Here is a 16,518-nt window from a genome sequence, read left to right as displayed (position 1 = left end):
ACCTTGGAATGTTGAAGCTTTGATTAGACTCTTTGCATTATGAAATGAACAGTGGTTTGTTGAGTGTCTGAAATATTAAGAAAGACTGACTTGGTTTTTGACATTTACTACTACCGTGGGTTGCCTTCAGAAAAGCTGTAGCAGACTAGGTCCCACATAACCTTTTCTCAGGAGAAGTATGATATTATTACTCCCGTCATAGGAGGTACCTCTTTTTACAGTACCCACATTTTTCATTAGCAGAATATCTACTCTTGCTTTGGAATGGACTCCCTGTCTTCCTCTCTCCCTACATCTTTCTCTCCCTTCCTCTCCTTCTCTCCTTCTCTTCCGTTGCTTTTCATCCTCCCTCATTTTCTCCCTCCTTCCCCCCCTTCCTCTCATTTTCATTCATTGAATATTTATGAGCTAAGCACTGTCCTGGGAATAAAGAACACTGAATATTTCTGCCCTCATGGGCTTTATAATTTTGTGGATTTTTGATCAAGCCATGTACAATGCTGAGAATAAGCAAGTATGGGCTGTCAACAGCTGGCCACACTACTATTCCAACCTCATATTATTGAAAAAATATTTATTGCATGCCTGCTATATGTCCAGCACTGTAGGTGCTGGGGTACCAAAACCAAAAATATCTAATTCTGCTTTCAAGGTTCACAGCTTAATGAAAGAGCTCATAGTGTTTGTCCCCAACATAAATCATCTGATCTTGTCATCAGCCTTCATCTTATCCCATCAACACACCATTCTTTTTTCCTGCCCTGTGATTTTGCTTATGTTTTTCCCCTTACTTCAAATATTCTCCCCTGTCTTCTCTATGGTGAGCCCAAGGCAAAAGCTGCTCTGTCTGGTCAGTATTCTTAAAAGAAGGGGGAAGTTTTCACCACAGAAGAAGAGGCCTACCAGCTTGAGGTTTGCTTTTGGCCCACTCGTTTGGAACTAGGGCTTAAATCATTCAAGGTCCAGCAGAACACCTGGACTGCTGGTGAAAAACAGAAGTGGGGAACCCAAGTTTTCCAAAGATTGAGAAACCAAATGTCTTCAGAGGGGACATCTCTTCTTGTCTTTAGAAATACTTGGTGTGGTTGTATGCAACATTGCAGTCATTTGTGAACACTGCTTCCTATTTCCTCCCTAATTACCCTGAAGTACAGTTACAGTCACGCATGTTGTTAAGTATGGAAATGAACTCTGTGTCTGCTTTCCCCTTCATAGTCTGTTGTTCATTTGGCATACCATTTGTTCACAGATTAAGCAAAAATAGAGGGGGCAATTGGCCTGGGGTCAACCATGTGATTGTTGTAGTTCTTTGGGTGTGAAGAGAGGAGGAGGCCAGAACAGAGTGCTAGCCATGGAAACAGAGTAGAAGGGATGGAATTATGAGATTGACAAAAAGAAAAATGAGCAGGGTGAGATAGGGATATGAAAAGGGAATGGAGTTACTGAGTCCCCAGGGCTCTGGGCTGAGGGTCCAGTGGCCCACACCACCCTTGACAAGAAGCAAGGATCTTGGGAGAGAGAATGCTTTTAGGAGAGAAGATGGTAAATCTGGCTTGGACCACGCTGAGCTTAATCTTCTGATGTTAATTTCTATCTCAAAGAAAACTATATTATTTTTCTTTTAAAAGCATTCTTGTTTTACAGGGAGCACTTGTTGGCCTGATGGCTGGATTTGCTGTTTCTTTGTGGGTCGGAATTGGAGCTCAACTTTATCCTCCACTGCCTGAAAGAACTATGCCACTAAGCCTTGAAACCAATGGCTGTAACAGCACATACAATGTGACAAATTGGGTGACAACCACAGAAATGCCATTTTCTACTAGTGCTTTTCAAGTACACAATGTGGGAAGGTATTGAATTAAGCTTTATAATGTCATATTTTAAAGAAGTGGATGTGACAGGTAGAGAACCCCAGTTGCTTTTTGTCTTGCCTACAGTGCTGTGATTTTCCCTAATTCTGAAATGGGTAGAGCCCTTGTGGCTTTCTGGCTATAATATTTTGTTTGGAAACAACAAAAATTACTGTATGTTCTTAATTTTGGTAGAAACCTCTGCCTCACAGATCTGGAGAAGACTTGAATAATAACAAAAAAATTCTATTATGGGTAAATGCTACCAGAATATCAGCTCTAGTTGAATGAAAAATCAGCTTTGTGAACTAAAAATGTTTTAAATGAAAAGCAAAATTATAAAAGAAACGTTGCTTATATAGGTTTTGAAGTATAGCCTTTATAGTCTAAAAGCTACAATCATCTAAATATGTTAGATCATTCCTATTTGTTTAGATTTAAAAATTCCTGATCTTTAGAGCACTGGCAATGGATTGCAGCTGTGATCAACTCACTTGCTAGAGTTTTCTGTATGCAGTATATTTTGGGCTCTGGATCCTTATTTCATCTGATTTAATGAAATGATGTAGATCTATGGGTAGGTGAGTGTTCTATAATATAGTGGATATAGGGCAAGACTTTCTTTAGTGGACAATTAAATCTCTAGCCTTAAAGCATAAACCCCTTGGAGATATTCAAGGAATACAAAGATGAGGTTGCTGCCCCTAAATTATTGCCCCCAGTTCCAGCTTTCCTAGAATGAAACCATTAAAGACTCATCCGCTTTGGGTCAAGACATGATGGCTGCCTTTTAAACTGGACGCACTCCTGAGAGAGGGAATGTGACTTATTATTAGTGATTCATGTTCCAAACAAAACCCAACTATGAGAATGCTTGCCAATGGAAGTTCAATGCTGCTAAATGCTGCATGAGTAGAGAGAAAAGGTAGTTCCAGAGCCTGAGGCATATTTGGGGGAGGTTTGACTAGGTGGGGTGCCATGGGGTGAGGGGCAGAGAAATGCCAGAAGCAGTTTGGACAAGCATGAACACACTAATGTTTGTGGGGGGAGGGTAGTTGTTTGAGTCAGAAAGGGAGAAAAAAATAATAAAAGGGTACATGGGAGGACATTCAGGATATACTTCTTGTTTCACAATTTTGCTTAGCATTTGTCCTGATTGTATAAATCTCTTTATTAAAGAGTCTGAAGCAAAATAGTTATTTTGATTCTGAAATAAATTTAGTATGTGCCTGGTACCATAATAATTACTTTTACCTGTTAGCTTATTTGTAAAATAACAGGTAATAAACAAGAATTTCTTTCTTTCTTTTTTTTTTTTTTAAAGATTTTATTTATTTGACAGAGAGAGAGATAGCGAGAGAGGGAATACAAGCAGGGGGAGTGGGAGAGGGAGAAGCAGGCTTCCCGCTGAGCAGGGAGCCCGATGTGGGACTCGATCCTGGGACCCTGGGATCAATGACCTGAGCTGAAGGCAGACGCTTAACGACTGAGCCACCCAGGCGCCCCAATAAACAAGAATTTCTAAGAATGAACTATATACTCAGCTCTGGGCTGGCCATTTATGTAGTATCCCAAGAAAGTCTTCACCTCTTATTCACTGTGGTTCCTGCCTTCCAGAAAGTTATAGTCTATATGGAGAGAGTGTGCTAATATACACAAAACAATTAATTCAGTAAGCACAGTAAGTATAAAACTAGCACATGGTAAATAGTAATAAAGACTTGATAAATATCTGTTAAAAGAATGGATATAAACAAAGTTGGAATGATTAGCATCAAGACTTTAGAGAGGTAGTACTACTTGAAGGATACAGAGGTTGGCTAGAAGGAGAGGGTCTGGAAAGTCACAAAATGACCAGAAGGGAAGTTGGACAAGAAAATAAACACTTAAATAATACCCTGTGGTAGGTAGTATTCATAGGTGATCAAGAGAGCCAGAGGGATGAGGAGCCTAACTCTTCCTGGTGGAGTCAAGGAAACCTTAGGAGAGGATTACGTGAGCTGGAATTAATCAGGTGAACAAGGTTGGGCAGAAGGGACAGAAAGAAGTGTATATTGCACAGTGGAGAAGCAGTATATGCAAAGGCATGAAGGTCTGAAGCCACATGGTATCTTAGGAAATCATATATAGTTCAGTGTCCCTAGAGTACAAAGGAAGTAAACTACACAGCTGAAGATGAAACAAAATACCCTTTGGTTGCCTAGATACCATGTTTCCATTACCTACATTTAGTTTTTATTCTTTAAGTTCCCAATGCTTGATGGGTATATACTGATAGCTCGTCGTAGTTTTAATTTGCATTTCCTTTATGATTAATTACATTCAATACCTTTTTATTATATGTTTTTTGGGCCATTTCCATTTGGATATTTACTTTTGCGACTTGGCTGTTGAAATCTTTTTTTTTCTTAAGATTTTATTTATTTGTTCATGAGAGATACACAGAGAGAGGCAGAGGGAGAAGCAGGCTCCCCATGGAGCAGGGAGCCTGAGGTGGGACTCGATCCCAGCACCCTGGGATCATGACCTGAGCCAAAGGCAGACGCTTAACTGACTGAGCCACCTAGGCACCAGCTATTGAAATCTTTAATCCAGTTTTAAATGGATTCTCAGTTTTTTTCTTATTTATTTAGGACTTTTTGATATAGTCTAGGCACAAAATATATTTTGAAATATTTTTCTCCTGCTTTGTGGGTTGCATTTTTACTCTCTTAATGATACTTTTTGGTGGTCAGAATTTCTTCATTTTAATTAAGTTCAACTTATCAGTCTTTTTTTTTTTTCTTTCAAGTTTTTATTTAAATTTCAGTTAATTAACACATAGTGTAATATTAGTTTCAGGAGTAGAATTTATTGATTCATCACTTAAATATAACACCCATTGCTCATCACAAGTGCCCTCCTTAATGCCCATCACCCATTAAACCCATCCCTCCACCCATCTCCCCTCCAGCAACCCTCAGTTTGTTTTGTATAGTTAAGAGTCTGTTTTATGGTCTGCTTCTCTCTCCCCGCCCCATGTTCATCTGTTTTGTTTCTTAAATTCCACATATGAGTGAAATCATATGGTATTTGTCTTTCTCTGGCTGACTTATTTTGCTTAACGTAATATACTCTAGCTCCATCTACATTGTTGCAAATGACAAGATTTCATTCTTTTTTATGGCTGAGTAATATTCGATTGTGTATATGTACCACATCTTCTTTATCCATTCATCAGTTGATTGACTTTTTTTTTTTAAGATTTTATTTATTTATTTGAGAGAGAGAATGAGATAGAGAGAGAGCATGAGAGGGGGGAGGGTCAGAAGGAGAAGCAGACTCCCTGCTGAGCAGGGAGCCTGATGCGGGACTCGATCCCGGGACTCCAGGATCATGACCTGAGCCGAAGACAGTTGCTTAACCAACTGAGCCACCCAGGCGCCCCAGTTGATTGACTTTTTAGCCCTTTCCATAATTTGGTTATTTGGTTGATAATGCTGCTATAAACATCGGGGTGCATGTACCTCTTCAGTTCAGTATTTTTTTATCCTTTGGGTAAATACCTACTAGTGCTATTGCTGGATCATAGGGTAGCTCTATTTTTAACTTTTTGAGGAACCTCCATTCTGTTTTCCAGAGTGGCTGCACTGGTTTGCATTCCCACCAACAGTGTAGAAGGGTTCCCCTTTCTCCACATCCTCGCCAACATCTGTTGTTTCCTGAGTGGTTAATTTTAGCCATTCTGACAGGTGTGAGGTGATATCTCATTGTAGTTTTGATTTGTATTCCCCTGATGATGAGTGATGTTGAGCATCTTTTCATGTCTGTTAGCCATTTGTATGTCTTCTTTGGAGAAATGTCTGTTCATGTCTTCTTGACTGGATTATTTGTTTTTTGGGTGTTGAGTTTGATAATTTCTGTGTAGATTTTGGATATCAACCCTTTATTAGGTATGTCATTTACAAATATCTTCTCCCATTCCAAAGGTTGCCTTTTAGTTTTGTTGATTGTTTCCTTCACTGTGCAGAAGCTTTTTATCTTGATGAAGTCCCAGTAGTTCATTTTTGCTTTTGTTTCCCTTGCCTCTGGAGATATATCTAGTAAGAATTTGCTATGGCCAATGTCAAAGAGGTTGCTCCTTTGTTCTCCTCTAGGATTTTGATGGCTTCCTGTCTCACATTTATGTCTTTCATCCATTTTGAATTTATTTTTGTGTGTGGTATAAGAAAGTGGTCCACTTTCATTCTTTTGTAAGTTGCTATCCAGTTTTCCCAACACAATTTGTTGAAGAGACTATCTTTTTTCCATTGGATATTCTTTCCTGCTTTGTCAAAGATTAGTTGACCCTATAGTTGTGGGTCCATTTTTGGGTTTTCTATTCTTTTCCATTGACCTATATGTCTGTTTTTATGCCAGTACCATACTGTCTTAGTCACTACAGCTTTGTAATATAACTTGAAGTCCAGAATTGTGATACCTCCAGCTTTGCTTTTCAAGATTGCTTTGGCTATTTGGGGTCTTTTGTGATTCGATACAAATTTTAGGATTGTTTGTTCTAGCTCTGTAAAAAAATGCTGGTGATATTTTGATAGGGATTGCATTAAGTGTGTAGGTTACTTTAAGTATAGACATTTTAAGAATATTTGTTCTTCCAATCCATGAGCATGGAATGTTTTTCCATTTCTTTGTGTCATCTTCAATTTCTTTCATAAGTGTTCTATAGTTTTCAGAGTACAGATCTTCTACCTCTTTGGTTAGGTTTATTCCTAGGTATCTTATGTTTTTGGGTGCAATTTAAATGGGATCAATTCCTTGATTTTTCTTTCTGCTGCTTCATTATTGGTGAATAGAAATGCAACAGATTTCTGTACATTGATTTTGTATCCTGTGACTTTACTGAATTTGTGTATTAATTCCAGCAGTTTTTTGGTGGAGTCTTTCAGGTTTTCTACATAGAGTATTATGTCATTTGAGAATTAAACCAAGGACTGTAACAAGAAATAAAGAAGGGCACTAAATCAAAATAAAGGGGTCTATCTAGCAAGAAGATCTAACAATTGTAAATATTTATGCCCTCAACTCAGGAGCACCCAAATATATAAAACAACTAATAACAAATTAAAGGAACTCATTGATAATAATACAATAATAGGAGGGGACTTTAACACACGACTTGCACCAATGGACAGATCATCTAAGCAGAAAATCAACAAAGAAACAATGGCTTTGAATGACACACTGGACCAGATGGATTTAACAGATATGTTCAGAACATTTCATCCTAAAGCAGCAGAATACACATTCTTTTTGAGTGCACATGGGACATTCTCCAGAATAGATCACATACTAGGTCACAAATCAGGCCTCAATAAGTACAAAAAGATTGAGATCATGCCATGCATATTTTCTGATCACAATGCTATGAAACTTAAAGTCAACCATAAGAAAAATTTGGAAAGACCACAAATACATAGAGGTTAAAGAACATCCTACTAAAGAATAAATTATCACTCTTTTCCTATATTTTTAGTCCTTTGTGTGTCCCAATTAGGAAATCTTTGCTTTTCCTGAGGTCATAAAGAGATTCCTCTAATTTTTCATTTAAAAGCTTTATTGTTAACTATTTCCATTAATGAAATGTAATATACTTTGGAATTGATTTCTGTAGGTGCTGTAATCAAGACTCATTTTTTCCCATACGGATATTCAATTAACTAAACACCACTTATTGAAAAGACATTTCCTTTGCCCCATTGCAAGGCACTGTCAAATTGGACGTAAACCAGATACTATTTTCTTGTGCGTCTGTATCTTGATTCTCTATTCTGCTCTATTTTGTCTGTTTTTCCCCCGGTAATACCACATGATCTTAACTTCAATAGCTCACTTCAATGTGTTTCCCTTCTTTCTGGGATCTTGGCCCCTCAAGTCCTAATTGTTGTGACTCTCTGGTGTCTTAAAAAAAAAAAAAAGCCTGCCTGCCCCATTCCTCCACTTTTTAAAAAAGATTTTATTTATTTATTTGACAGAGAGAGGCACAGAGAGAGAGGGAACACAAGCAGAGGGAGTGGGAGAGGGAGAAGCAGGCTTCCCGTGGAGCAGGGAGCCTGATGCGGGGCTCGATTCCAGGACCTTGGGATCATGACCTGAGCGGAAGGCAGACGCTTAACGACTGAGCCACCCAGGCACCCCTCCTCCACTTTCTTTACATTGTTCTTAGCCAGATGGGTGTTCTAAATCAAGCTACTCTACTAAAGCTGAAATTGGGATTCTAGAACAATCATTTTGAAACAGATCAGGTCATGTCACCCTTCCATTTAAAATACTGCCACAAGTGCCGTTGCCCAGAGTAAAAATCCAAACTTCATACAAATCTAACAAAAAACAGACCTCTGCCTTCCTCTCATCTTGTATTACTCTTATGTTGCTCATTATGCTTTAGTCAGCTGGTGTTTACCTCTCTCTAGGATGCTTTCTTCAAGAACTTTTTGGTATTCAGATCTCAGTTCAAATGTCACTTCTTCACAAATGCCTTCTCTGACCACACATTAGAGTGTAGTTCCTTCTTTCCATTCTGTTTCATGTTACCTTGTTTTATTTTCTTTATAGTACTTCCACCAGTGGAAATTATTATATTTATTTGTTTAATTATTTATTGTATTTCTCTCTCCATTAGAATGCAAACTTTATGAGGGCAGGAGCCTTATCAACCTTTTTTTATGGTAGACTTTCCAATGGCAAGAACAGGGCCTGGGACATAAAGCAGAGTTGAATGAATACACATGGACATTTAGTATTATAGTGTATGGTCAAGGTTAAGTCAGGCTTTTAATTCTTGATCCAACAAGATCAAGTTGGAACAGTAGATTATGACATTAAAAACATTGTTAAATATTTTGTTTTGACTTTTGCCATGCATGAAGATTTTCGAGACTGCTCTGGTTGCTAGTAGCATTACATGAAATCTTACAGTTATGCTTTTGTTCTCTCTTAGGACTCCACTGATGGATAACTGGTATTCTTTATCATATCTATACTTCAGCACTCTTGGAACATTGGTAACGGTATTCATGGGAATGCTAATCAGTTTACCAACAGGTAACTATCTAAGCATTAGTATTGTTGTATTTACCTCTATATCAGCTTTTTCTGTATCTATTTTATAGCTATTTATGTTATTTTTCTATAGTCCTGTTAACAACTAGTTTAATTACTTGTTTCATTTTCCTCATGGGAAATTTGAGTGCCTGGACTTGAAAGCAGAAGATTCTATTTGAACCTTTGTTCTGCCATTTACTAGCTGCATAGACTTAAGGAAGTCCATATGGCTACTCTGAGACTTAGCTATCTTATGTATAAAATGAGAATAGTGACAGTTGACTTGCCTATCTCACAGGTTGCTGTAAGATAAAAATAAAGTGCTTGACAAAATCATATGTAGCTACTACAGTGCTAGGATTTTACATGTATTATTACAACAATCCTGTGTCATGATCTTTTCATTGTCCTATGCTGACTTTTTGTAAACTGTAAAGAAGAATACACACGTAAGGAATGATAATGACAATCCTTACATTTGAACATAGTGTGAGGCTTTTTTCACATGTCCATAAACTTTAAAAACATTATTTAAAAAAACAGACCGATAATACACATCGTATACACTGCTCTCTGGGATTGCTATAGAGCTGTTATTCTGGGACTTCATTTTGTCTTCATTCTGTGAATTCCCTTGGTGTCCCTCCTGTGTTGGATTCCCTGTTGCCTGTATTGCATTATTTATAATTCTTGTTTATCCCCTTAACTGAATGGAGCACATCCTTTACCATGTTCTTGAGAAAGGGTAGACAAGAGATTTTGAAGATGTGGTATCTCTGGAAAAAAATTCCTTTAATTATCCCTTATACTTGATTGATCATTTGTTTGATTAGAGAATCCTAAAAAGAAAACACCTTTCTTGTTTCTGAGAGGATGTCTTAATTTTCTCCTAGCTCATTATGTTGTTATTTAGAATGCCAGTGCCATGCTACCTGTTGGCCCTTTGCACGTGACCCATTTCACAATGACTGCTTTGCCCGAAGACCCTTCAGTTCGAGGACATTTTCCTATATTATTTCTTTTGTAATTTCCTGTGATTTTCTGTTTTATCTCTCTGGAAACTCTTGTTAGTCAAATGTTTGAGTCTCAGATAGTTATTCTAATTTTCCTCTCTTTTCTCTCCTATTTTCCATCACTGTGTCTTTTAGGTGACTACATGGGATAATTTTCCAATTTCTTTTCCAATAACTCTCAAAGGAGCACTCTGATCCAGTTTTGAGAATAGTCTATAAGGGAAGGAGGGCAGGTAGGAGGCTATTGCAGTAATCCAGGTGAGCGATCATGGTGGCTCGAAGCAGGGTAGTAATGTAGAGCTAGTGAGAAGTGCTGGGCTCCCTGATTTCCTGCATTCCCTCACCCATGTACATCCATAACAACCAGAGCGGGGGAAGGTAGCCCCACTGCCCTCTTCATCAAATGTGCAGTAGCTAGTCAGAAATCCTATACTTTGTCCTAGTATGTCTGATGTCTTTGCTTGCTTTCTGCTACAAAGCTACAGCACTGTGCCACTTGAAGGAATTCTATCAATCCTGTTTTGTGGCTCCTGAATAGCACTGCCTTTCAAATTCTGTGATACTTGTATTTATAATTAATAAATTATATTAATAATTAGCAGTAATATGAATATAATCATATCAACAATTATATTAATTATAATTATTATATATTGCAATGCATAATTATACATTTATAATAAAGTTTGTAGCTATTTATTACTTCTCAAACAGTTGTTTTAATCTATTCTGTTTCTTTTCAAAGAGGACTGTGCCTTTCTTCATAAATTAAATTACCAACACAGTAAATTTATTCTTTTGTTTGTTTTGATATATTTTAAGACAGATTTTAAAGTTTTCTTACCAGTAACCCAATTATTCAGATCAGGAATACACCTAAACCATCTCCTTGTACTATTTGACCTTAGATCCTTGTTCAACCCATTCCTTTTTCTTTAAGAAAATGGAGTATCAGAGCATTCCCTTTGAGCACTCCCTTTTTTTTTTCCTTAAAAGTTTTTATTCTGATGACCATATATGACTGCTTCTTTTGTTTTATAAAGTCATGCTTTACCTAGGTGAGCAGGCATCCAGTGATAAAAAACAATTCAACTTCATTAATTTCATAAATGACTTATTTCCACTTCACAGCAGCAATGAACACCTTGAAAAAATAATCTAGAAACATGAAATCCTTGGGAAATAAATAGGAATACTAGGAATACACTCCTTGGGAAATAAGTAGGAATACTAGGACTCAGTAAGAATTCCGGCCATACAGACTTGGTTGGCATTTCAGTTTCACATAATCATGTACTGTATACCGTGAGTGGGTCTGTCTCCTCATTAGTAAAATACGGTAAATAATGCCCTAAGTAGACCACGAGCTATGAGTAGAGTAATTGTTTTACTCATCTGTGTCTCTCCAGCATCTAGTAGAGTCTCTAGTGGATGGTAGGCACTCAACAATGTTGAATGAATTAACTTAAAGTTGATCCTGTCTCCAGAACAGCAGAGGTTCCCATAATTAAAAGCCTAATATTTGTACTGAAGTGGTGGTTCCCAAATATTAGAGAGCATGAAGATCACTTTAGAAATTTGGTAAAAATCAGGATTCAGTGGCCCCACTCCAGAGTTTCTAACTGGGTTGGTCCAGGTTGGAGTCTAAGAATCTGCATTTGAAGTACGTCTGCTAGATGATTTGTACAAAAGTAGTTTGAGAACCCACAGTTTTAAAAAGCTTTGTCTTTGATCTACAAATAAAATGCCAAAACAAAGAAAAATTTTTATAAAACAGAATGTTAGGGAAGAGGAGTTGAAACATCAATCATTATATTGATTTTTATTTAACTAATTTATTCAATAATTCATAATTTCCTGCATTTCTTCATGCACATCTACATTTGTAGCCATCAAACTAGGGGAAGGCAACTCCTCTGTCTGAAGCAGAGGCAGATGGCTTGATATTTTATTGGTAGATCACAGAGGATGCTTTTAAATCAGTTCCCCTACAAGTATTGGGCTCTTAGGCTAAGTACCATTGAGGTAGGTTACTTGCATTTAAGAACCATCTCATTCATCTTTAAATAGTAGACTCATTTGTCATAGTGAGGGGCTTGCAGGATCTAAGACTAAAAGAAGGGAAATAGTGAACCAAGTCTTCAGCACTATGTAAAAGATTCTCTTTCTCTGTGTGTTTTATGAGTGCCTAGAGATGAATGTGCACAAGTTAAATGCTTGTATGATGGGCCATCACTGGGTAGTTATAGATATTTTCGTAACATTGTAAATGACGTAAATGTTTTTCAGGAGGAAGAAAACAAAACTTAGACCGCAGATTCCTATTAACCAAAGAGGACTTTTTATCCAATTTTGACATTTTGAAAGTAAGTTGGCTTTCTTTCTCCTTAAATTAGTAAAACTGTGCTTTTATCACCAGGATAGAATACCAGTTAGTCCTCATACTCTTTTGAACTCTGACGGACAAGGAAGGTATTTGCCTTATTCTTTGATGGTCTATTTCTGTTGTATATCTTGTCTTCAATAGACTACAAAGCTGATTTAGAGAAAGAAAAGCAGTAACAATTATTTAGAATTGAATAGTTCCTTTGTTTTCCAATCACTATATTAACATTTTCTTTTAGAAGAAGCATATTTTAAGCTGTAAATCTCACCCAGTAGAAGACGGTGGAACTGATAATCCTGCCTTCAACCATATTGAATTGAACTTCCCAGATCAAAGTGGCAAGATGAGTGGGACTCGTTTGTGAAACATCTGTGATACTAGATGATCTTAAACAGTGACCCAGTTATATATGTTTTCTAAGATAATTGGATCAGGTTTAGATTTCTTTTTGGGGGGAGGGTTCTATAATGAGTGAAGTTTTGGGGGAAACTTTTGGGGGTAAAATTTTGTTAAAGCAAAGTGCAAACTCTTCACTTACTAAACTCTAATTGATGCTGCTCTGGAGTTAAGAGTTTCAGCATTGGCATTTCCCTCTATTTCTCTTTTATTTTAATGAAGCTGTCATTATGAAAGTTATGACCACATATATGCTGAAGGATTAACATACACATATACACACATACTTGATGGTCAAAAAGAGTATTTTTAAATTTGGGCATTATTAAAAATATTTTCCATGCATTTGATGCTAGCATATAAGTTTTGGGGTTTGCCAAAATCAGAAGTAATACTGAAAAGACCTTTTCTCCTCAACATACTCTATTTTTAGGAAATAATGAGGTGACAGATCTATGTTGTCTAGATCTTTGCTTCTCATTGATTCATATCAGCCCTATCAGGGAGCTTATTAACCTTGGAACCAATTCTGGTTCAGGAAGGTGGTAATCAAGAAGCATCCTGTTTGGGACAGAACATGGCCCCAATGATCAAGGTCTTTTTGGTGCTATGTATCTATTCTTGTACCTTTTTTGCTAATTGTCTAGAGCTCCTGGCCATTGGCTGCTTATATTGCCTTACACTCTGGTTTTTACATGCAATTCTAGTTTCTTACCCATCAGCTCAGGTTTTGTTGTACACTTTACTTTGCTTGCGTTCCTAGTTTCCTATCTACTGTGTTACCTTGGGCTTCTATGTCTTGAGATACCCAATGTGAATCATGCTACCCAGATCCTGGTTCACTAAGTCCCAGACTATAAATTAGAAATCCTATGAGCCTGATACAGACTAAAGTACTTTCAGCATAGGTACTTGTGGATTTGGTGACCCAAGAACATTTACATAATTAAAATGGTTAAGCTATGTGGAATTACATGATTGTGTTGAATGATATTAATTTGAATGTCAACTAATTTGCAGTCAATTGAATTTAAAGTGCATATGCTTAGAAGTCTTGAATTCCAGTGTATTCACCCATTTAAAGAGCTAAATTACAAAGGCAAACACTACTTTTTTTTTTTTAATATTCTGAATTACTAACTATATGCTTTGTTCCATGCTTTAAAACTTCAAGTAGCAATCTCAATTGCTAAGAGTTTGGTCACAGACTTTTATCAATAACATTTATTTCTACAGTTCCCACATTAGATACTGTTTAGAAATGTGTTTCTTTTGTTTGTTTATTTGCTTGCTTTGCAATGTTTTAAAATAACGTGAGAAACATTTAGGTACATTAAATATATTTTAGAATTAAATACTTTTTTGCTTATTTCCTGGTATTTAGGTAAGTATGCTCTGTACTTTTAAAGGTTGCCAATTGAAAACATGAAGCAATAAAAAAATAGGAAGTAGCATTTGTCTAAAGAAAGATTTATATAACATTTAAATTAATGATGTGTTCATATATTTCATATGTGTATAGATGTTATTTTTTTAATCAATATGTTTGTAAGCATGCATCAAACTGTAAATCTTTCTACATTTTTTAATGAGTAGGAAGATATAATCTTATTTGTTTTATGCAAGTGTGATTTGAACTATTATTTATTTAATAAGTGTAAATGCACATGTGTGTAGAATGCTTCAATTGTATGGTGACTAACATAATAAAATAAAATTTTAAAAAATCAATTTTGGAAATCAAAGTCCAGTAATATAAATAATTTCTTTTCCTTATCTAACTGCAAAGGGATTATGCAATGTATTCTTTTTTTTTTTTTAAGATTTTATTTATTTATTTGACAGAGAGAGGCACAGCGAGAGAGGGAACACAAGCAGGGGGAGTGGGAGAGGGAGAAGCAGGCTTCCCGCAGAGTGGGGAGCCTGATATGGGGCTCAATCCCAGGACCCTAGGGTCATGACCTGAGCTGAAGGCAGCCACTTAACGACTGAGTCACCCAGGCACCCCTATGCAATGGATTCTTAATGAGAGATATGATACTTCCATTCTTGTCCACTTTATTTAACTAAATATATCTTTGTGACTTTGGGAACTGTTGATATTTTACCTTTATGAACACATAAGAGTGCCAGACCAGATTCTTTTTTTTTTTGCCAGACCAGATTCTTAAGAAATCAAAATACTGTCATTAATTATGAAAAATCATTTATCTTATCTGAATCTTTGGGTGAAACCAAAAAGAGGCAAAATGTTAATATATCATAATATAAATGAAATCATCTAATGTTCTTAATTATTTCTGAATTACAACAATTCCAACAAGAGGGAAAAGCCACATAAGTAGTCTATTTTCATTTTGTCATTGACAGATTGTATGACCTTAAATTTATCCTCAATCTACTCTAATGATGGAATTTAACTCTAAACACTTAACTACCTCACAGAAATAATGTGAGTATAAAAGATTAGATGGCACTTTATTCGCTCAAATAGTGTTACTTAAAATTTTAATATGATTGGAAATCAAAATTTGAGACAAAGGTCACTTGCTAGTTTTAAAAAAGGACAAACTGTTAATAATTTGCAATGTAATGATGTGGAGATAGTTCCATGTCTAAAAAATATGTGCCATAGAAATATTGAACTCTATTTAGGAATCAGCAGGATTATTCAAACAGAGAGAATGGAAACTTTAAATAAAGCTACAGACCAATCGTATTCACTCCATAGAGAAATGAAAATTTCATATGTAGGATGTAAAATGGTATAAATATATATGCATCTATTTGATTGCTTATGCATTAATTTTCTCTCTAGACCAGTGGTTCTAATGGGGCAGTTCCTGCCTGAACATTTGGAAATACCTGGATACATTTTTGGTTGTCACAGCTGGTGATGAGGTGCTACTGGCATCTAGTGGATAGAATTTAGGGACACTATTAAGCCTCCTGTAATACATAGGACAGCCCCTCTTCACAACAAAAATGATCCTGCCCCAGTATCAATAGTGTTGGGTTTAAGAACTCCTCCCTGACAGATTAAGGTTGCAATCTTCATTTTCCTGAAGTTACACATGCTGGTTTTGTTCCTTTAGGGAAATTCCCTTGACTCTTCTATCTGATCATTCTCATCTACAGGTGAGGATTAAAGTTTCACTGGCATACACAATATTAGGATACAGAATAATGACCATATATTTTCATAGCACTTTGAAAATATTAAGGAATATAAAATTGTGAATAATTATAAAAACAACTCTTATGAGAGTTTCATTTTGCAACATGATTTCCAACATTAACGCACATTAAGATGAAGGAAATATCAAATATATGAATATGAAGATTTCATAATTTTGTTTTACTTTTGAAAACCCCAGGAAGTATAGTTTGTTAACAACTCAGTTTCTGTCCATGATGTAGACACAAGGGACAGGGATAGGCTTGAGATCAGGAGAATGACTCTGTGTCAATTCTTGTAGGAAATTCTTCGTTTTTTCCAATAATAGTTGTTGATACAGAGTCAACTGAATGCATGTGCAGTTACTGAAAATTCACCACATAATTTAGTTATTGTAAAATTTACTTTTATATATAAGTTGTGTGCCCATTGTGAAAAATCTTGAGGGAACTGAACATTATAGTGTAAAACATGTTTGCATTTCTGATTTTTCAACTTGCTGATTAAGCTCTCTGCAAGTGTCTTTGCAGTTGTCTGTTCTTGGGGAAGAAAAGTCAAATTGAATATAATTAAGTTTATCAGGTTTTACAGAGTTATTTCCACTCTACCACAGAA

At 36.3% G+C, this 16,518-nt stretch overlaps 1 protein-coding gene across 1 annotated transcript in view; it reads left to right on the top strand.

Moving 5' to 3' along the window:
* Positions 1-14,419, top strand: part of SLC5A8 (solute carrier family 5 member 8) — a 44,679-nt gene extending 30,260 nt beyond the window's left edge. The window contains exons 7-10 of the mRNA XM_081822279.1: positions 1,645-1,850; positions 8,827-8,930; positions 12,233-12,309; positions 12,568-14,419. Coding sequence (XP_081678405.1) covers positions 1,645-1,850; positions 8,827-8,930; positions 12,233-12,309; positions 12,568-12,693 — 513 coding nt within the window. The 3' untranslated portion in view covers positions 12,694-14,419. The remainder of the gene's footprint in view (positions 1-1,644; positions 1,851-8,826; positions 8,931-12,232; positions 12,310-12,567) is intronic.
* The last annotated feature ends 2,099 nt before the right edge of the window (positions 14,420-16,518 follow it).

Source organism: Leptonychotes weddellii, chromosome 5 (assembly GCF_054177405.1).
Source record: "Leptonychotes weddellii isolate Sample4059 chromosome 5, ASM5417740v2, whole genome shotgun sequence".
Classification (NCBI taxonomy): Eukaryota; Metazoa; Chordata; class Mammalia; order Carnivora; family Phocidae; genus Leptonychotes; species Leptonychotes weddellii.
This window is presented reverse-complemented; position numbering and strand designations above follow the sequence as displayed.